General features: G+C 59.1%; 1 protein-coding gene across 4 annotated transcripts in view; it reads left to right on the top strand.

Moving 5' to 3' along the window:
- SNF4Agamma (SNF4/AMP-activated protein kinase gamma subunit) overlaps positions 1-21,536 on the top strand; it is a 223,184-nt gene that overhangs the window by 59,325 nt on the left and 142,323 nt on the right. Inside the window, exons 1-2 of one of the 4 annotated variants that reach the window (XM_037219715.1) lie at positions 3,020-3,043; positions 20,480-20,624. In XM_037219715.1, the coding sequence (XP_037075610.1) occupies positions 3,029-3,043; positions 20,480-20,624 (160 nt within the window). In that variant the 5' untranslated portion in view covers positions 3,020-3,028. Of the gene's footprint in view, positions 1-3,019; positions 3,044-9,711; positions 9,889-13,551; positions 13,745-20,479; positions 20,625-21,536 lie in introns of those variants that run through there. The other 3 variants (XM_037219713.1, XM_037219714.1, XM_037219712.1) reach the window with 3 other exon arrangements.

Raw genomic sequence — 21,536 nt, forward strand, 5'->3', positions numbered from 1 at the left:
CCTATTTGGGCTGATGTTGATTTTTTGTGTCGATAAAGGAACCAAAGGGCAGGCTGTTGAACCCCAGCAGCCTGTTTTCTTTGGAAGAAGATATTTAGCTGTGAATGTAATTCATTCCAGTGGGCTTTTGATAGCTTTCATCACTGTGCTCAGGGCATTGGGGCGCTGCATATGGTCATTTGTCGCGACTGACCAGATAATGATAGCACGATACCGGCGCGATTATCTTATTTGAGTACGCTGGAGATGTGAACAAGCCACACTGTCTTTAGGCATCATGAGTTGGGCATGGCTGCCGCTCATAGGATCGCTGGCCTCGGAAGCTCACCAGCAATGTCTCATGTCATGCTGTTACCTTGACAAACCATGTCAGCACATTTCTTGCTTCCACTCGTCTTCTGCGCACACGCAGAGACGCACTCCGTGGGCGCATTTCTCTGCCCGGGCCACACTGTTTCTCGCGTTTAATTGTTTCGCTTTTGGTTCTTTTGTGCTGCCAAGCTGGGTTTCTTTCTCTCGAAACATGCCTTCCACGGCGGCGTCTACTCCGTCCTTGCTCCCATGTGCTCAAAATTTGTAGAAACGGCTCCCAATCTCAGTGTTTTTTGGTCGCGCTGGGATGACAGTTTCTGGCACTTTATGGGCTAGCGGGTCGTGGTCTGTGTTCCTTACGCACGTGTTTGGCATCTCCACTTCTCCTCGCAGGGATCATATGAGATCCCCGCGAGGAGAAGTGGAGGTGCCGAGAGTGTATCATATTTCGAAGCGATTTGTAAAGAATTGCGCCCTTTGTTTACTGAGCGGAAGTGGGTACGTACTTTTGAGCTTGCCAGTTGATCGGTATACGTGAGGCGTACGTACCAGTCTGCTCCTTGCTGTCTGTCTGTCTGTCTGGTGACACTGTCTGGTGCCTGGGATTCACAGTCCGGTGATTGCGTTAAACTCCGAGCAGCTTGTAGGGTGCAATCATTGGCGCTAATCTTAAACAAGCACACCGAGCGAGATAATCTGACATGGACCATGATACGTCGCATGGTAACAAACAGACAATGGGTACTCTTTGCTCCCCAAACCCCTAAGTTTGCATGCCCCTTGGCCCTGGCTACGTGCGACTTTGCCGTTCATAGCGTTAGTACGACGCATTTTCTCCTCACACTGCGCGATTGGAGGCGCACTCTGCGGGCGCCCTGCGCTCTCCCTTAACTAATGGTTGCAAACCGGTCCGCTAGATGGCTTTAATTGTGGGCCGCCCAACTGGCCAGATGAATTCCCGGACCAGATGGACACTTGCCAAGTGCCGTGCTTGGTCATGGATAGGTGCGCGCCCCGGAGTTGTGGAAGGTCTTCTGGAGACCAGTCATGCAACTTTGACCTTTGTGCAATGCAAGGGTCGTTCTGGTTAGTGAGTTTTAAGAAAGCGTCCGTCCTGCCAGCTCTTTGCAGCGAACGGTTCAAGACTGGCGTCGCCCCTGACGCCGGCGGCTGCGTTTATCTAGCCTGGGATTCCGAGTCAATATTTGCTTTTCCATTTGGCGGCTTAGCCTGAAATTGACTGTGATAACCCACTTCGATATCAGGGAACTGACACTGGGATGTGGCGCTGTACGAGTGCTTCGTCGTTCTGTGGTTGTTGGAATCTCAATATTTCCCTACCCTTACTCCTAACATGATCATGGGCGACATTTCCTGTCCCGGGTTTATGCTACCGCTGGAGGAGCTCCGCAAATTGTTGAGCTGTAACTCATTTCTAGGGAAATTCTTTCAACTCAACGCTCAAGATACGCTTCGTGTCCGAATGTACGGTATGAAAAGCTCCACCCATGTCGCTGAGGTCACTCTGGTGCGTATGAAGAACAAAGCCACGCTGCGTCCTGGCGCTTCGCGTCCTTGATATCAATGCTGTTGACACTAAGATCTTATCTTTGATTGGGGATAATTGGATAGTTGTGAATGCCCAGGTCATTTCTCGGGGCTAGATGTTCACTCGCCTACGTGTGATTTGAACTGTGTTTTTGTTGTAGCACCTTAATGCGTAAGAAGTTGTAGCACCTTTAGGTAAAATGGTGGGATGCAGACATTGTTGCCAATAATGCACCGCGCAGGATCTTATTTCAAACTTTGACCTTATTTCAATTGTTGAATAAGTATAAAATAGCAGTATGGGTGGAGGATACCCAGATAGGTTGGCGTGGTAAGCTGCCGGAGTGGACATTTTTCCACGAAGAGACGTAAAGCACACGCATAGTTTGTGCGGCACACCTCCACCCGCCCCGCCGCCGTCTGCACCCATGCATGTCAGGCTGCACTCGGAAGTTTGAGGGCAATGACGATGCTTTTTAACCGACTTCTTTTCGGGTACTTAAGGAACGTGAGGCTTTCGTATCGGCCGCTTACTGTTCCCCCAATATCGCTCATCAAGCTTTGTTTTGTTTTTGAAAGCTGTTTAGTTTTTAGAATATGATTAGTTTTATCTATGGGTTTATTTATTATTGTTACAAATTCTATGCACTTCTGTTTTAAGAATGTCCTCGAACTATATTCTTGGAGTCAGTTTGCGGCATCGGACACCAAAGCAACTCTACCGTGCTCGTGAAAGGCTCCACCATTCGAAGAAGTGGTTGGTAAATCGTTGCCGCCAGAAGCGACGTGCTGAGCCAAACTAATCCGACGCCGGGCGCGCCACGCGGTGGGCCGCTTTTCGGGACAATGCCCAATGTCGCTAATCCGAGACAGGCGATCACCCTCCCGCCGCGCGGGGTCAGTGACCCCTCCGTGACCCGATTTTCTCGAGGTTCGACGTCGCAAACCGGGCGCTGCGAGCCGGTGGCCCTTCGCCGGCGCCGGCGCCGTAACCCGTCCTCTCGTGGGCGGCCTCGCCGGCGCACGTGACCGGCGCGGCCGGCGCACCACGTGCTGGCCGAGGCCCCGCCCCCGACCGGACGGCATCGATCGTCGGGTGCCGTCTGGCGGCGGCAGAGCCCCGCGCGTCGGTGCCGCGTCGGACCGCGCCGCGTCGCGCCGCGCTGCGATGAGATTGCGCAAGGTAAGCGGCCGCGGCGCCCGGCCCTGTGGCGGCCCGCGCGGGCGGGGGCGCCGCCCGGCGGGGCGCAGGCAGTGTGTGCGAGCGGGCCCGACGACGCAAGGGTCGCCGGAATTGGGCCGCCATGGCCGCCGGCGGGCTGGGCGGCGGTACAGCGCCTGGCAGCGGCACCACGCGGGGCACCGTGCCAGCTGTCTGAGGAGGGGTGCGCTGTCAGCTGGGGTACGTCAGGGGCGGATCCAGAGCCGGTTCCAGTGGCGGGCCCGGGAGACGGCATCCGTCCTCACGCCGCACGGAGCAAAGGCACGACGCACTCCGTCCGAGGTCTTTGTCTCTGTACATTGGTCATAATGGTCGGTGCTGTGTTTGGAATCGACACGTCCATGATCCGGTGCCAGACTCGCCCTTGGCGCCGCCGGGAGGGGCTCACCGCGCCGGGAGAGGTCGCAAGGCACCAGCGGAATCCGCCCGGCTTCTGGATGTCCACAAATGTTTATACGTCACGCTTCAGCCCGAACTTAAGGGGGCAGTCCGTGTCAGCACCACCCGCCTGCCGTGGTGTAGTGTGATATAATTTCTTTGTGTGATTTTGGATCTAAGGTGGGAGCATAGGGCGTGTCTCCTGAACTGTATGCTTCTATTGGGAACGTGAGTTGATTCCAGAAGCGATTCGCAAACTCTATGATTGTGTTTATCGTGGATGGTGTGTAATATGACGGTGGGAGGAGGCCGGATGGCGGCTTGGTGGGTGGTGAGTGGATCAGCGACAATGCTGGCGCAGACCGGCGGCGTATCGTATGACGCCTTCTCTGGTTAACCAAAGCAACCCAGATGGTGATTTTTCTCAGTACCCAGACCCTGCTATTATGATCTGGCAGGCAATGCGGGGGGATAAGTGGCCCGCTCCACCTCCGCTCTTCAGTGGTTGTGTCTTCTGTGGGCTGCGAGAACCGCCAGTTTCTGGTCCTCTTTAGTCCCTGGGGCATCTGGGCCTAAATGGGGCCCCGGAACCTGACGAGGCTCGACTAGAGTTGAGCAATGGCTGCGTGGGAGGCGTGGGCTACGTTGCTGAGCATGTGAGAGAGGCCCTCATCCGGGTTAAAGGGTTTCAAGAACCATCAGCGCAGCCATACATCGAAAGTTACTGGGGTGCAATCTATCGTGACACCGTTCTATCAAGGCAAACACACTAGAGGGGCCAAGTGTTCTGAAAATGTCCTAGGCCCCCGAGCTCACCGACCAGAGTGATGGCTGCGCCTTCGCCTGGAACCTTGTAGGCTTAAGTACGCGCAGACGGCGGTAGCGGATGCGTATGGGTGAGGCAGGGGAGGGAACAGACGCCGTGCTATTTCTGGAACAGCTGAACGTCACGGTTAGGCGTTGTATAGAAAGAATTGAGACAGAGGCTGGGTTCCCCCCACTGTCTCCTTGAGGATCGTTTGTTTTTTAGACCCTGATTAGCTCGTGGTGGCAACGGTGTTATTATTATTATTATTATTATTATTGTGGTTGTTGTTGTTGTCGTTGATGATGATGATATGATGCTGACGATGATAACGACGATGATGATGATGCTGACGATGATGATGACGATGATGACGACGACGACGACGACGACGACGACGACGATGATGATGATACGAAGGCGCGACCGAATCAACTTTTTCTTGGGCCCGAAGGAAGTGACCGAAGTGACGCACAAGATGCGGTATCTGGAGGTCGACAAACCCGTTACTGATCCGCAGGGACGTGGCAGAAAGGCGGGCTAGCAATGGGGTGTGCCCGTTGCTGTTCAGTAGCAATGCAGTCTGACCAGTTCCCTTCATTTGGCACATGGGAAGCGTCCCAACACCGGCCGAACTGCCTGCCGTCATTGGCGGCTGCCTGCCGTATCCCGACTGTTCCCTGATCGCCGACGCCAGCGTCGTGTTGAGCCGGCTGCGTGCGGGAGCCCGCCGACCCTGATCGGTCTGGTAACGCGCCATCCATGGGCGTCAGAGTTGACACCAATGTTGTCACCCTGCGCGGATTACGATGCCGCAGCGGGTCACCTGATGCACTACGGCAACCCCTGGAGTGCCGACGGTCCCACCGGCCGACGCTCAAGACAAATGAGGCCGGGGCACAGGTGGCTGCCGTGTACTGGGCCGTCACGACGCCCACGCGCTGTTTTAAACACGCATCCCTCCTTCGGGACGCTGCGGGCGCCGTGAGCGCCGGGTGCAGTCCAGCGCTTGCCACTGCACCTGCGGACCCGCTCCAGCCGAACTGCTGTGGAAGGCATACGAGTCGCTGCTCTCAGCGTGACAGTGTGTGGCAGGTTATCAGTTATCAATCAGGCCGTTGTGGGGTGAGTGGTGAGGACTCGGGTCTTTTTCCGTAAGAAATGATGGGAATGTTCCAGCACGTTGTCGAAATTTGTACTGTAGCCGTTATCCCTGTAAATCTTGCTGAAGTCGTGGCTGCCATATGGGCGTTGATGTTGCAGTTGTGCGAACAGTTATGAAGGTATGATAATGACATGAACAGCTATGCGAGACGTGGTCTCTCCAGCTGGCCACGACGCTGCGCGACCAGCCGACTGGGGGAAGCAAAGCACCTGAGCAAGCCGTCCGACCCCCCCCCCCGCGTAAGTCGGGCTGTGCTTCCGGACAGTTCAGAGGTGAACATGACGAGCAGCAGCCCGCCCTGCACTCTGTGGATGTGGCGGAGAGAGCAGGTGTTCAAGGCGTTCCGCTCCGTGCGCAGTGTGGCTCGCATTTATCGTGCCCTCTAGCGGCTGGCGACTGATCCCTGACAGGGAGTTAACGCGACCGAGTGCCCTGGAGGCGAACCGCTCGTCCGGACCGTCCCGGGGAGGCACTTGAGTCGCGCTCGGCGGGCTGCGCTCGTAGGCGAACCGCTCGTCCGGGCCGTCCTGGGGAGGCACTTGAGTCGCGCTCGGCGGGCTGCGCTCGTCGCTCGGTCGACAACTCCGTCCGCAGATGTCCAGACGGTGCCCGCCTGTAGCAGAGCGGAGGTCGTTTCCCTGATTTGTGTCCGAAGCCGTGTGACCCTAAGGCCGTCGCTGGCGCGGAGACGCTGCGAAGCCCGGCTCTGTTGGCGGGGCCTGACGGCTGCAGAAGTGGGCTATTGATTTTGTGTGACATGGACACGGGACAAAGGGCGTCCGCGGTCGATACTCAGGGGTGTTATCGACCGGGCGGCTCTTGCACCCGGCGTGTTTTCAGACAGCGCCGCCGCCGCCGGCTCGGGCACGAGTCGCCTCCACTTGAAAACAACCCTGCTCGGCTGCTGTTTCTTTTCTCAGTGCCGGGCGAGGATACACTCCAGGCGGCGGATCGGCTGTTTTTATCTTGAGCAGGGCGGCCGGGCGGCGGGCGGATTGTTGAGTCATGATGGTAGTGTTTCGGCGCACGTAGCTGCTGTGGTCATGAACGTCACAGCGGACAAGCTATTTACGACCGCGGCTGGGTCCTGCTGCCATTCATAGTTGTTTCCATGGACGTACGACATACGTCTAACGGGAGCGTTAAATCAAGTCCCGTAGTCATCCTCGGTCTCCGCTCATATGAATTGGAGCCCGCTGTACAGAATACTAAAATGTCACCTTCTGGAATACTAAAATGTCACATTCCAGGAAATTCCGACTTCTCCTCGCGTTGCAAGGCGAATTTCCGTTCTGCCGAGCGGAGTTCCACCGCCCGTACGCTGCCAGATGCTGGTGGTTCGATACGGCCAGCAAAGCCAGCTTGATTTACCAGCCTTGGGGTGTTTTTATTGCATTTGAAACATGGATTTTCGCGGATTTTTCATTGGGCTCCTTGCTGATCAACCGCAAAGATCATGTTTGTCTGATAAGATTCGTTTTGGTGTTACCGGCCCGCGGTCAGACACCTGTCGGCTTATTAAATAGACGTTATAACCGAGCTGCTCTTGTGGCGATCGTGTTTGACGCATACACATCTTATTTGTAGACAGGCGACGCTATTCTAAATGCCGAAACGTCAGCCCGTCATGACCTTCACATGCTGACCTCGGCGCAGAGCATAAATTAGACCTCGCCAGCACCGCCATAACTCCAGCTGGAACATATCGTGCCGTTTGGTCACTCAGGTCTCTGATTTGCTACTGGCTAACACATGCATGGAGGCTGTCATATTTGAAATGAGATAGAAGTGTGAGTGTTTGGGACCTGGTTTTTAGCTTCAGCATTCAAGCGACACGGACGTGCTGATTGTATGCCGCGTATGCCTCAGGCGCGCTTTACAGTATGATGCTCAGTGATTGTTAGTCACTCTTTTTTTGGCAGGTTTTTGAGGATTGCCACTAGCCGGGTCTTTTTGTAAGCGTAGCATGTTAGACATTCAGCAATCCATATGGTAGAAGCTTGCCTCGGAGGAGCCTCGGAGGAGACTGGTCCGCCGGGCTTTCGTCGTCCCTATCGCCCAGCCGTTGCCAGACGTCACGGTGGGCGTATCCACGACACCGACGCTCCAAGTCTGCCGTGCGTTTGAATACCGGAAGGCATGCTCTGTCCTGCGGGCGATGATTGTATGCTTTACAACTCAACACGACTCTGGAGTCGTCCTAGTTGGGGGCAGTTCTCTGGTCACCAGGCGACTGAGCGCGTCTGTTTATTTGGCTGGCCGGCTCGAGTTCGTGTCCCTCTCTCACCCCTGGCCGCCACCGTCTGGCCAGACTGGTCCCTCGGCGGTCGGCGAAGTCTGTTGGACGCCTACGCAGTCAGATTGGCGCGAGCGCCTTTCTGAGAGCTGGTGCGTGCCCAGAGTGTGGATTTGCTGCTCGATATCTCGATGCGCGCACGAGTTCGCGGTATTCGAATGCTTGGGGGGAACTTCCGCCTCTGCAAATGTTGGAAAAACGAAATCGATATTGTAATAGATGGAAGCACTTGATGTGATTTCACTGAACTGGTGCGCCGTGCTGTATTGGGCTGCAGGGACAGTGCTGAAGACACAGCTTCGCGGACTTCTCGCAGTGTAAAGATCGAAAGGCAGACAATGCCGAAAATCAGGAAGTGCGGTTACTTTGTACTTGCGTTTGTAGTTTCATTCAAATTGGCAACGTGCTGTTTTACCGCAGGCAATCTCTTCAAGTTTTCTTTTGCATGTGAGTGGAACAAGCTGATTGATTTCCTTGTTTGTTTCAGCAAAGGCGCCACCCGATCACCTTTAACCTGCTCCGTTCGAGGTTACTTATCCGAATCCTTAATGCAATGGACGATGGGTGTGCTTACGCCACAGTCGTTCCAGCCTCGCCTGAATACGAATGGAAGCTCACGTGTAAAAATTCGGCATATTCAAACAAAGCATTATAGTGAACGTGTCCAAATATTCTAACCCTGGAAATAAACTGAGCAGCGAATTCCAGCGTGGCCGCACGTCGTGTCAGCGGTGGTCTTCAGCTTGCATGGGTCTCGAAGCCCCCGCAGCGTATGTCTTATGGCTGGGCTGGGAGACAAGTCTGCGATCGTCTTGGAGTTGATGGATGTTTGCAACAGAGAAGGATCTCTCGAGGAAGCGCAGGGGAGTTATAGAAAATGAGCATCTCGTCCTTTCCATGGTCATGCTTACCTTTAGGCCTGTTCATGATACGTTCGACGTTAAGTCTATCTAAAAAACTGCTCTCTACTACACATACATTCTCACCGGTTTTTGTAGGAAATGGTCAAACGGCCTATACAATTATTTCCGGATTTTCCAATACATTATCGGCATTGTGATTGGATTTAACCACAAAAATGAGCACTAACATGTTAGGAATGACTTATGGTGGAAGGGTCCGTGGACCCATCATAAGTCTATTGACGGTGATACGAAGGTCGGATACATTACCGCCTATCTGCTCTCCGCTTGTTAAATGGCTTCGAGTCGAGCGTTTTGCGTAATATCATCCCGCCGCCGGCAATGTAGCGCGCAGAGGCGTCGAGTGGCTGACAGCCAGTTATGATCTCCGATGTTGCGCAACGTCCCTGACACCGTATTCGTTACGCGTTTTGGGTGCTGTGTGCAGTCTTAGTGCGTGCAATCTTCCACCTCGGCCGGCGCCAGGTTGCTGTGGCAAGCCCCACGAGCAGCCTGTGAAGGAATGCAATCTAATTTAAATACAACAAATGGCATTACGCGGCGGGATTGCACTGTCGGAACTCGCGAATTGCCCTGGCCGTTTGACTTTTCGGAGGTCGTCACTGCACCACTTCGCACCCGCCGCGGCCGCCCCGTAGCCACAAGCCCGCCGCGCGTCCTGAAGCCGCCTCTGCGGACGCCAATCGGCTCGCACTGTTTGTTGGAGATTAAACGTCATACCAGTGCCAAACAAGTGCTTAAACAGCCGGCGGGCTCGCCCGTGGCGCCCCAACAACCGGTTGTCGACACTCGGGCGGCGGGCCGCGCGCAGGGCGGGCAGAGTCGCGCCGCGCTGCCGCAATAGCCGCCCTCCGTCGCGGTGGCCCACTGTGCGTCGCCCAGCGGACTTGCGTGCGGCCGTTTTCGCCTGTGACCAGCGGCGGTGGTCCGTTGTGTGCGCGCCGCGCCGCCGGCCAGTTCTGAGTGCCGGCCGGGCCGCGCGCCGCCGGTCGCGCCCGACACGTGCGGAGGAGGCGGCGCAGGGCGGAAGGTGCGGTGCGTGGCGTGGGGCGTGCTGCCGACGGGCCCGCTGCCGCCATGGTGCCCCAGTGGAGCTGGCGAGACCTGCCGGCCGCTGCCAGCCCGAGCGTCAGCCGGCGGCCGGCCGGGCAGGCGGCGACTTTCGCGCGACCCCGTGCCCACGCGGCGACCTTGACCGGCGGCCAGGGCAACGGCTGCGGTCCGCTCCACCGGGTCAAAGTACGTCGACGCAGGCAGCGACGTTCGCGCAGGTGGTGTTTTCGGCATGCAGCGGTTTCGGCAGGCGGTGGTGTCGGCAGACAATGGTGTCGGCAGACAATGGTGTCGGTAGGCGGTGGTGCTAGCGCAGGCGGTCGTGTCGGCAGGCAGTGGTTTCGACCGGCAGTGGTGTCGACAGGCGGTGGTGTCCGGCAGGTGGTAGCGTCGGCAGGCGGTGGTGTCCGGCAGGTGGTAGCGTCGGCAGGCGGTGGTGTTGACAGGCGGTGGTGTCGGCGCAGGCAGTGGTGACGGGGTTTCGTCGTGGCACCGCCGGCGTTGGTGAAGCGGCTGTGTGACGTGACTGTGCGTCGTTGGTGCCGCTGGTGACGACTGCGCGACTTGTTTACCATTTCTGACCGTGTTTAATTAGGGTCGTCTGGGTGTTGTGGCCACTTAGCGCAGACATCTGGTGCAGAATCTAGCCGATGTGGGACAGATTTCTCACTAAAAGGGTCCGCGGCCTTGTAAAGTTTCACCCGCCGGGCGCCCGTCGGGGTGAAATGCGTCGCACGCGGCGCTCTGTAGGGCGGAGAGTCCTACTCGGCCGTTCGCCCAGCTGGACTCTCCGTGTTGGAAACGGCTCTCCTACCGTCTGTCCCGTCTCAGTGCCCGCCAGAGTAGCCCCCCCCCCCTCCCGGCGGGGAGGGCCGGGGAGGCGGACGATACACCCCTCCACCGTGCCCGGCCGGCGGCGTTAGAGCGGGCGGCAGCACCCGTCTGGCTGCAAGCCGCACCTGCCGCGGCGGCGCCCAAAGCCGCCCTCAAGCCCCACTCAGCAGCCTCTCGGAGGATGACGGGGGGGGGGGGGGGGCACGTGCTCGGGGGCAGGCTGCCAGCCGGGTGATTCATGGGGTGCGCGGCTCGGGACTAGTTTCGGAGACGGCCTGTCTTCAGCCGCTGCCGGTTGACCCGTTCTCTGTCGCTGCAGGCAATGTGCAGAGCTTGCCGCCGTGGTAGACAGCTTCGCTTTGGTTCGCTTCAGCTGCTCGCGTGGCTCACTTCAGGGGATGATGGGGACTGCTTCGTCCGAGCTCGTTCGTGTGATTCCCCCCCCCCCCTCAATTTGCTAGTTTTGGGATGCTGGCGTGCATTTTCTTCAGTGGTCTCCTTTTAAAGTTCAGCAAGTTGGCACTGGCACGCTGGCTCCGAGAAGCGAAATATTCAACCATTAAGCGCTCTTTGGGCTTGCATCAGTAACCGGTTAATGGACGCGCGTCACACGCTCTCCGATGCCGTACGCCCCAGAACTGCTCGTTTTACGATTGGCTACCTGGACTGCGGCGCTCGGCCTCGGCGCTCGTGACCGGCTGACGACACTGGGAGCTGGTTCACCCTGCGTTGAAATGGCGGCGGTGTCGGCGGCTGACCGTCCCGCGCTTGGCCGCTTCCCCGCTCCGCGCCGTGCGAGCCGGGTCGGGGGCGGCGGCGACAGCGGCTGACCGTCCCGCGCTCGGCAGCTCCCCCGCTCCGCGCCGTGCGAGCCGGGTCAGCGGCGGCGGCGACAGCGGTGGACCGTCCCGCGCTCGGCCGCTCCCCCGCTCCGCGCCGTGCGAGACGGGTCAGCGACGGCGGCGACAGCGGCGGCAGCGGCGGCGGTGTCGACTGCGGACCGTCCCGCGCTCGGCCGCTCCCCCGCTCCGCGCCGTGTGAGACGGTCAGCGACGACGGCGACAGCGGCGGCAGTGTCGACGGCGGGCTGGCCCGCGTCCGGCTGCTCGCCGCGCTCGGCGTCGTACGAGCCCGGTCAGCGGCGGCGGCGGCGGCGGCGGCGCGCTGTTTACGGCCCGGCGGACGACGCGGCCCCGTTCAGGGCCGCGTCCTGTTCGTCGGCCTGTTTGTATCATTGGTGTGCCAGTCGGTCGGTCGGTCGGCCGGCGGCACCAGACGCCACCGGCCTCTGCGTGACTAGACGGTTGGCGCACCGCGGACATGGGCAGTGCGCCGCGGCGAAATGAGTCCGAAATATAACGAAACCGTCACACGCGTGGAAAAAACGCTGCACAACATGTAACTAGGTATTTCGCGAGGGCCTCACATCGTACTGCAGTCCAAGTCGCCCAGTTCAAACATAGCGCGAAAGTGAAACATTCCCCCCGGCGAAGCACGTTCCAGGATCTGAGAGATCAAGATCCAGCACTCTGCACCCGGCGGAAATATCCGTGCTAAAAATCCAGGCATCTACCGAGTACTGGGACGCGGCGTTGGCAGTGTGCCCCGTCGGTGCGAGCCGGCCGCGGTCACGCCCTTTCCGTCGAGCTCATCCATCACTGGTCACATGTGCCCGCACCACGGGCGGCGATGCACGCACTGGGACCTGACCGCCACCGCCCGCGGGAGTCGGGGTCAGGCCCCATCGCGTGCCGAGTTGGCATCCCCCGTGTCCGGCGGCGAGCGTCGGAACCAGGCCGAGCCCGCGGGGTCGGTGCGTGACCCGGAGCGACACCGTGTCTTGCCGGTAACGGCCCTACTTTGCCCTCGAGCGACACTGCCCTGTCAGAAATGAGTGAATGGCTCTGCGCTGTCTGCGATGCTGTCTGTGACGCTGTCTGCCCCTTCCCGGGGCGAGACCGGCGCTGCCCAGATCCGGGCAGTGCACCGGTGTGTGAGTGGCGGCGGCGCTGCCCTGACCCGGGGCAGTACACCGGTGTGTGAGTGACGGCGGCGCTGCCCTGACCCGGGGCAGTGCACCGGTGTGTGAGTGACGGCGGCGCTGCTCTGACCCGGGGCAGTACACCGGTGTGTGAGTGACGGCGGCGCTGCCCTGACCTGGGGCAGTGCACCGGTGTGTGAGTGACGGCGGCGCTGCCCTGACCCGGGGCAGTGCACCGGTGTGTGAGTGACGGCGGCTTCGCCGCAGGCAGCAAGCTCGGCCGACGCCAGGAGCCGGTCCCTGGCCGGTGTTGACTGGACGCTGCGATCGCGAACTGGCCTGCGCTGCCGGTCACGCATGGGCGCTCCCGCCACAGAGCGGTCACTTGGAATGAAGGCGTTGCGCTCCGTGGTGGAATAGTAAGAGCCACAACCTCGGAGCAAAGCGGATGAAACGAATTTTGAATTTCTGTCGCCCAGATTTGTAAGCCAGGGACCGTGACGTCAAATTTACGCCCTTCGCTAAATCGTCCACGAATGGCCGAGGCGGCGAAAGTTCCTGATCGCTATTGGGAACCGGCCGAAGTGCAAGCATGCCCAGTGAGCAGAATCACGAGCAGGTCCGTGAAAACGCCATGCGGCATGTACAAGATCAGATATTTGCTGTTGTCGACATGAGGCGGGGGGGGGGGGGGGGGCGGACGATGAATCGTCGGTCAGCCGACCGGAGTCTCGGCGAACCACCGGCCGGCGGCGACTGCTGTCTTTGGCAGCGCGCCGCCGCTGCTAGCGCCGCCCCGGCCTGGGCGCGGGGGCCACGTGTGCGCCGGCGCCGGCCGCCAGCCGCGTTGCCGGGTCGTGCGGTTTATTTCGGCCGGCGGCGGCGGTGGCCCCCAGTCTGGGCCGCCAGTGGCCCCTGGGGACGCGGGCGCTGTTGCTGCCGCTGGGCGCCGTGTCTCGCCGCCAGTGAGGCCTGTGAATGCTCTCCAGTGTGCGACGGGAGCTGGCCGGTGTGCCCTCGTCGTCCGCGGCTGCCCCGACCGGCGTGTGGAAAGGAGCGGGAGGAGGAGCGCCGTCGCCGGCCACGGCCACGCCCCCGCCCATCCCGCCACTGCCGTCGGTCTGCGGCCGCGCGGCTCGATACGCCGAGGTCGCGGCCCCGGCCATGGGCCACCAGGAGCAGAAGGGTGTGCTCGTGCGCCGCAGGAAGGTCTCCATCGTGGTGACGGTAGGCCTGGGACGCTCCCCCTCTTCCCTTCCCCCCACGCGTCGTCCGCGGTCGAGGCGACCATGTTATTGCCGGCCGGCGGTGGCTGGATGTTGTAAGCGGGCGTGATCTATTTCTGCCCGGGCGGGTTAGTCGCTGTGACCCGCCCGCCGGCTGGGTGCGCTTGATGAGGGCGAACCGGCCGCGGCGGGCTACGGGCCTGGTGCGGTGGCACCGCTGACGAGGAGGGGCCGCTGGTACGGCGGCGGGCAGCGCCGGCTGCAAGGCTGCTGACCAGCGGCCCCTCCAGCAGCTTGGAGCCTGCTGAAGTCGAGGTAGAGACGTTACTTCGTGGCGGTCTGGTCACGATCGTTCTTCCCTGCAACGTCAGCATGGCAAGGCCTGCTGGGGGCCAGCCACGCAGCATTGTATCGTTTTTTGATCTGGTCTGTTTTTTTGTTTGATCGTTGTTTATTTTTTATGTTTATTTTATTTGATCGATTTGATCGTTTGTTGGAGCCATTCTACTAAACATGTGACCGATCATTATGGTAATGCTCTGCTTTTGTGAGGGTTAATTCTCTCTTGGTGTCTTCCACGGATCGTGTTGTTCACCTTCGTGAAACACCAGTTCCATCAATCAGCCATGCCTTGTTTCATATTTGAAAACGGAAGCTGACGAGTCGGGCGTGCCAGGTCTTTCCCGGAGAGTTACTACGCTGGTAGCGCCGCGTCATTGACTCCAGCGTAGTATCCCGGGCTGGGGTTTGTTTTCGTTCTCGACCGTTCCCCACACAATTGGCATCGGTCGTGCTTGTGTTGGGCGCCTCAGTCAGCTGACGCTGAGACGACAGCCCCGCTGATTCGATGGCGTCTCCTGGCGACTCGCGACGATCGAGAGAGGCATGTCTGGCGCGGTGTCGGGCGGGCTGTGTAGGCCCGTCGGCCCCCTACATCGGGGGCAGCATCGGGGCTGCGATCGGGGGAGGCATCCCCGGCGCGGTGTCGGGCAGGCTCTGTGGGCCCGTCGGCCTCTCGGCATCGGGGCTGTGATCGGGGGAGGCATCCCCGGCGCGGTGTCGGGCAGGCTCTGTGGGCCCGTCGGCCTCTCGGCATCGGGGCTGCGATCGGGGGAGGCATCCCCGGCGCGGTGTCGGGCAGGCTCTGTGGGCCCGTCGGCCTCTCGGCATCGGGGCTGCGATCGGGGGAGGCATCCCCGGCGCGGTGCCGGGCAGGCTGTGTAGGCCCGTCAGCCTCTCGGCATCGGAGGTGGTGTCACCGCTCGCTCCATCTGCCGCGATGAAGCACATCCGTTCGCGAGCGCTCTCTGAGGGGCCCTCCAGCCGGATGCGAGCCCTGATTGGTGCAGGCACTGGCGCGGTCCTCTTGCCTCTGTAGGAGAGCTGAGAGGGAACAAGTGCGTACTGCAGCCGCGTCCTGACGGTGGTAAACGGTTGGAGAAGTGACCCGTGACATTGCCGCTGTTCGGAGCAGGCCTGGCTGAACCAGGAACGGAGCTCCGGGTAGGTCACTTCGCGTTGGCCGTTCGTGAGCGGGAAGTTCATAAAGCAACAAGTTTCGGCACACACATGGAAGATGAGACCGGTTGCTGTTCGGTCGTGGAGCACCGTTGCACGTTGTGAGCACTTTTGCCACTAGTACATTACGTCTTGGCCATTGTCCAATGTATGCATAATCGAACAGAAACTTCAAGCTGGATAGCCTGCTAAAAATACTAAGGAAATGCAGAGACCACTGGCAGTGTCGTATTGATCAATACGTAGATCGAATCCTCGCCACGATGAACGATTACCAATCATCCGCTTCGATGGTAATCGTCAAAGTTATTTCTCCGTTATTTGTGTTGCGCTGCTACATTGTGGCCGAAAATAGAGCAACGGAAGCAAACATTTGGCCTAATGGCATGGCCTGTAGCGATTTCTTGAGAACTGTGTATGGGGCCGCTGCTGCCTCCTTTCTCGGATTTGCGTGCGTTGAACGTCACTTCCCCGCCCTCTGTTACGCCGCTGCTCCGTTTTGCGCACGCTTGTAGACTGAGCTGGCCTTCCCCTTCTATGAGTTCAGTGAGTGATTGCAGACGTCCAGAATGTGCGGTGTCTGCTGTCCGTTGGCGCATTGCCGGGTTGGTATGTCACACGAACTCAGAGGCTGCAATGACGAGGTCAGCTGGGCGCGATACTCCATCGTCACACGGAGGGAGATCAGGTCTTCGGAAATATGGTCGTCTTGTTTTTTCTTATATTTTAAAAAGTAGCACTCAGGGAAAGATAACCCTTGTGTGTTTTCGAAAATAGGAATTTGTTATTCACAGCGCTAGACGGCAATAAGTCCGTTTTCATTTTTCCATGATACCACCACAGGTCTGGGGGACATGCCACGTTGTTCTCCAATCTCGCTGAAGGCCTTAACATGCGATTTGGGCTGCAAATGATGATATGTTTGCAACCACCGCGTCAAAAACGAGAGCAAGCTAATATTTTTTCATCTCCAGGTCTGGATGTAACCCTGTGACAGCATTACACCCGCGATCACGCTGCTTTTCTCGAGCTCCACTTTGCCATCAATGACGCGTCAGTGGGCAGGCATCTGCCAGCGGGCAGCTGTGGCTGGGGGGGGGGGGGGGGGGGGGGCAGTCCGGCCGCCGCCGCCGGGACGGCCGCGCGGAGGGCGCTGCCGCCTGTGGGTCTTCGGATGGTGGAGCCCGCTGGCAGCAGGCCCCGCGGTACAGTTCGTATGGGGACGTCAGTGATCAGAGAGCGGAAATGTCGCCATTGAACTGGCCGGGCGTTCACGGGCCGACCATGGCGCGCCTCGGCGCTGGATGGGTCACGGAGCGTGCGTTTAACATTTTGCGAGATGTGGGAGTCAGAGTTTGAGTTGAGTTCGTTGCGTTCTATGAGTCAAAGGTTGTCAAATCAAATAGAAAAGTACTCTCGTAGTGTAGTATCAGCGAGCATTCGTATTGTGGCAGCTGTCATACGCACAAGAAAGTAAATCGCTGGATGTGTAGCTGTCATATTGTGGAAAGGCATGCCCAATGTAGGCTATGTGGAAATCACGGAGCACTTCATCTCCAGAGCTGTCGTCATCGGAATCGATCCCATCGAAATCGATCCGGAGCCGGGATCGGTACTGGCTGAAAATTGTGCCGCGGTAATCGGAACAAGGGGCCCGTAACTGATCGGACCGGAGTGGAATCCAGCGCATGCCGATCCGGACCGGAGTGGAATCCGGCGCATGCCGATCCGGACCGGAGTGGAATCCAGCGCATGCCGATCCCGAAGGCTTGCCCGTGGCTGACGTCACTGGAGGCTGCAGATATTGAGGCAGCCGCCGCGGTTACGTGCTGCTCATTCCGATAACTCCAGCAGCCCGGTGTTTATCCTCTCACTGGCTGTCCGAGGACTGTGACCGATGATGGGGCGGTGATTTGTACACTGTTGTACAATATTTGACGGTGGATGGCAGTTATCTGCCATCCTGAGCCGAAAGCTGAAATTGAACTGTGGGTGAATGTTTGTGTTTCGCAATGCTCATACAACGACAATTGCGATGGTCTCCCGGAATAACCACAAATGACCGCAGTGATCCCCGAAATTTCCTCGGACGGCCGTGGAATGTGCTCGGACGGTGGTGCCCATATGCTTCTCACGAGCATTGCTGTAGCACGCTGACGATGCGGCGCGACCCGGTGTTTGTGTGCCCGGGCCGCCCCGCCCCGCCGGTCACGTTACCGCTGACCCGGCGCGGCCACCGGACACACCTGTGGCGCCGCGGGGCCGGGACCGAAGCTGCACCGACGGGACGACTCCAGCGGTGTCCGGCGCCATCGATCCCGCCCATGTCAGCGGCCCGACGCAGCCGCCGCTCCTTTTTCACGTGGGAGCGCAGTGCGCATGCGCGTTGCGCTCTGACCTGGGCAGCAGCCGGCATTCCGACCGAGCGGGCGCGCGAGACCGGCGGCGCGCTCGGCGGTAATTGACGGGGCGCCGAGAGGGTTTCCTCGTTTCTCGGCGGGGCGCAGCCGGACCGGACCTGGTGCAGCACCGGGCGGCCCAGCCGTGCTGTTTTCGTGTGGCCTGAACGGTGCATTGAGTGCTGATATTGTAATTTGGTTGGAGGGCGGAGGTTCGGCAGAAAGACGTGTTTTTGCCGTGCCGGGCTCTTCGGTTTTGCCCGGTTACATCACTGAATGAGATGAGGTTCAGGCCTCTATCATGGATGCATCGCACAGACCGGGACATTGTGGACTGTTCCTGTGGTCTAATCCATCCGACGATTTGGTGCGCAGTTCACCACGAGAGGCATGTGGTGACACGAGAGGCAGGTTTGTTTGTCGGTGCATTTTGCCTTGTTTTTAGGCTGTGATGACGCTGGCCTTCACCGCCAACGTCATATAACCTTGTTTCCTTAGTTAAGAGCACGCAACATTATAGATGAAAGCAAAACTACGGAACATGTCACATGTGATGCAACCACTACAGGCATTGCGATATTCAGTCATCGCGCGTACACAATGTGATCGCGCGGCGCGCCAGCACCGTTCCCCAGCTAAGGTGGTGCCCGTCGGCCGCCGCTCGCCGGGCCACCAGCGCGCCGCGGCTCCCCGGGCGGCCGAGGGCGGCGGCGTGCTCCCGAGGCGCGGCTACCGGCTGCCCGGTCTGCGGCGCCGCTCTGCAGCGCCGTGGTCATCCCGCTGATGGGGGGGGGGGGGGACTTTGCTGGCAGTCTGAAGTCGTGGGTCGATTACCGGCTGGGGGAGGGGAGCGGGCGTCCGGACCGGTGGCCACTGCGACACTTTGTTCGCGGTAATGGTTGTGGGTGTCTGTTGATTTTGCCGGCGTGCTTCCTATGCAGAGATATGATGTCTCCGTCATGGTCCCCCTCCTCTCTCATGATCGCCCTGTCGGCGCATGCCTTGTGTTTTCTGTCTCACTCCCTGTCGGTCTGTGCACCCTCTCCTGACATTCCACCCTTCCCTTCCTCCCAGCGCCGCACATTCGTCTGTTCTCGCGGTGCCATCGCGCCGCTTTGATGGTAGCGCGCGGCCGCCATCGGACGCCATCGAACGGACGACCGAAACGCCCGGGGCTCGAGGATCGTCTGCGGGCCGCGCCCCGGGGCTCGTTCCTGATGGAGGGGCAGGCTCCCAGCCTGAATACTGAGAGGCGTCGGGACAGCACCTGATCCTCATAGAAGTTGGAAGTGGCTGGTCCGCGGTAATGAAACAGAGATGCCGGTGGGCCGAGGGGGCGCCGCGAACGCTTTGGGGACCGAGGATTATAGGAAAGGAATGCTGCCGCATTATGTGTTGATAGTTTGCACGTTGCGCTTAGGCGGCTTGCTGGAACACAATGGCTCCTTTAGTATGCGCCGACCCCATTAAGGTATATTGCTCGGGGTTTTCCGTCGATTCTGATGCGCAAAGGTAGACCATGGTATTGCGTATTGACCACGCTCCGGACATGCTGAAATGCGCTCAGTGATGAGCCTCCGTTATTGACTACGTGATGGAGAAGCCATTTGATTCGGCAGGCCATCTGCATAATATGAGAGGCTGCCGAAAGACACCATGCGTGGTGGTCTTCGACGGAGTGAAGTTTGTGGAGAGATGCGATCAGAAAGGGCTGGAAAACACCCGCTGTTGTCATCTACGTCTCTCTTTCAAGACAGACTGCGAGACTGGTGGTGGGAAGCTGCCAGCTCGCAGCGTATTGATTTCACATATATGCTTTGACTCATCGCCACGCTGTGGGCCAGCTCGCTGTCCTCGAGGCTTTTAATCTCATCCATCTCCCGTGCCCTCCACTTTGTTGGATCACCCTTGACAAGCCAGCTATCGCTACAAGGAGACAAGCACCAGCGCGCCGTGTGTCTCAGCGAGGAAGCCCCTTGCCTCGGCGATCTGCGCCGCTGACGTGGGCGTCATGTGTGTCGCCATCTCATCATCCGCCTCCGCTGCTCGACATTAATTGTCGGCGCACGTCCGTGCCACGCGGCTGACGCTAGTTGAGCCAGTCGGCTCCCGGTCATCACGCTATGGCCGGCTGGCGGCGTCAGGGCGCCCACGCGCTCTAAAGCCGCCCGGAGCCGGGAGGCACCATCCGACTGCGACCAGCTCAGAGCCGTCCCCGATGTGAGGGGCGCTGTGGTGTCGTAGACGTAGCTGCTGGGAGGGTTCGGTACCGGTGTGATTCGGCTGCTGGAGAGCCAGCCGACATTGTATGCACGTTTCTGTGAGTCACTGCATTCGCTGGCGCTTCATAGGAAGGTTGTGGTGGCGTGTTTCGCGTAACCGGTTGAAAAAAGACACCGCACGTACTGCGATGAACAGTACGACCTCCTCTGCGTCCGCCATCGTTGGTCGAGACACGGTGTAACAGGTAGCCGCCTCGACTCGCCGGACTACGGCGCGTGTGTGATGAGGGCTTCGCGGGGCCGTGTTTTCCAGTGATATTTATTTTCAAGGTGCGTCCTCCGTTGTGCAATGTCTGTACAGAACGTACCGAGGGCTCCGAACTTTGATGAAGCCCTCATCACGTTTTAAACTGTCACGCATTGGACTTGGTGATCCTGGTGTGCTGCACGCCCTGTGCCCTTCACTCGGCGTGTGCCCCTGTTCTGGTCGTCTGGTGTCGCCCGTCTGCGCAGCGCCTTCCGTCTCGGTGACCACGCCCTCCGTCGCCACACCCGCCCTGCTGTGCCCTACCTGACGTGGCCCGTGCCCTGTTCCAGGAGGAGGAGGAGTCACCCGGCTCGGGAGCGCTGTCGGGCAAGTCGGAGCAGATGGCGCCACCGGAGCCGGGCGCGCAGGGCGGCGCCCGGCCGCGCGCCGGCACATGGTCCCTGGGACATTCGCGCCACCTGGCGGGTCCTCCAGGTACGCTGGTGGTGCGCGGGGAACGGGTCCTCGTGTGGGGGTGGGGGCGTGCGGGGAGCGCGCTCGGAAGGGGAGGGTCGGATCGCTCGACTGCGATTGGGTTATATGAAGATAATCGTGTGCTTCCGGCTGTCGTGTAGGGTGCTTCGCCAGTCCCTGGAAGTATGCAAGTGGGTCGTACACTAGCTCCACCTGTGTGCCGGACGAGCAACGAAGCTAACGGATCGCTCCGCTGGGGGTTATCTGGCGGCGTCGCTAATTAGAAACAATACCTGGCGCCGTTGTTTATATTTGAGTAGTTTCCCCGGAACGGAAGAGTCGATTCGGTGCATACCTGAATGTTTGTGCGTCAGAATTGAGAAACAGTGAAACCAGTTTGACAGTTTTTCGTAAATACAACAGAGGATGCAAACAGACGGTTTAGTTGGAAGTAGAAGTACCGGAGTGGTCAATTGTACAGGGCACGTTTGTATATATTTTACAATAAATTATTTTGCGGCATTTTTATCCAGGTGTTCATGGTCAGCAAGTCGTTGTAGTGTCAGTATCGATGAACTTTGTGCTCGCTGCCTCGTGACCTTTTCCGCCATTCCTCGTCATGTTCGGATCCCGCAATGGGTGCCGAGGCAAGCTAGAACACATCAGTCCTAAAATCAGCCTGCTAACGTTCTGCATAACGGCATGTGAACGGGAGTGTCCCCCGCCATGTTCAAAGTCATGTTCAGAGGTACGTCTCACCTCATCACTTTCAGTGTTTGCTACATTTGCTCACGAAATCCGTACGAGACGCGCACCGGGCCTAACGCCACGGCCGGCGCAGAAACTCCACCTTCGTGTGGGCCGCATCGTTGTCCCTGGCGGGGAAATTGGCGTGGCGGTGCTGTGCTATGATCGGTTTATTCAGCGTGCCTC

This window comes from Pollicipes pollicipes, unplaced genomic scaffold (assembly GCF_011947565.3).
Source record: "Pollicipes pollicipes isolate AB1234 unplaced genomic scaffold, Ppol_2.1 Scaffold_4295;HRSCAF=5057_pilon_pilon_pilon, whole genome shotgun sequence".
Taxonomy (NCBI): Eukaryota; Metazoa; Arthropoda; class Thecostraca; order Pollicipedomorpha; family Pollicipedidae; genus Pollicipes; species Pollicipes pollicipes.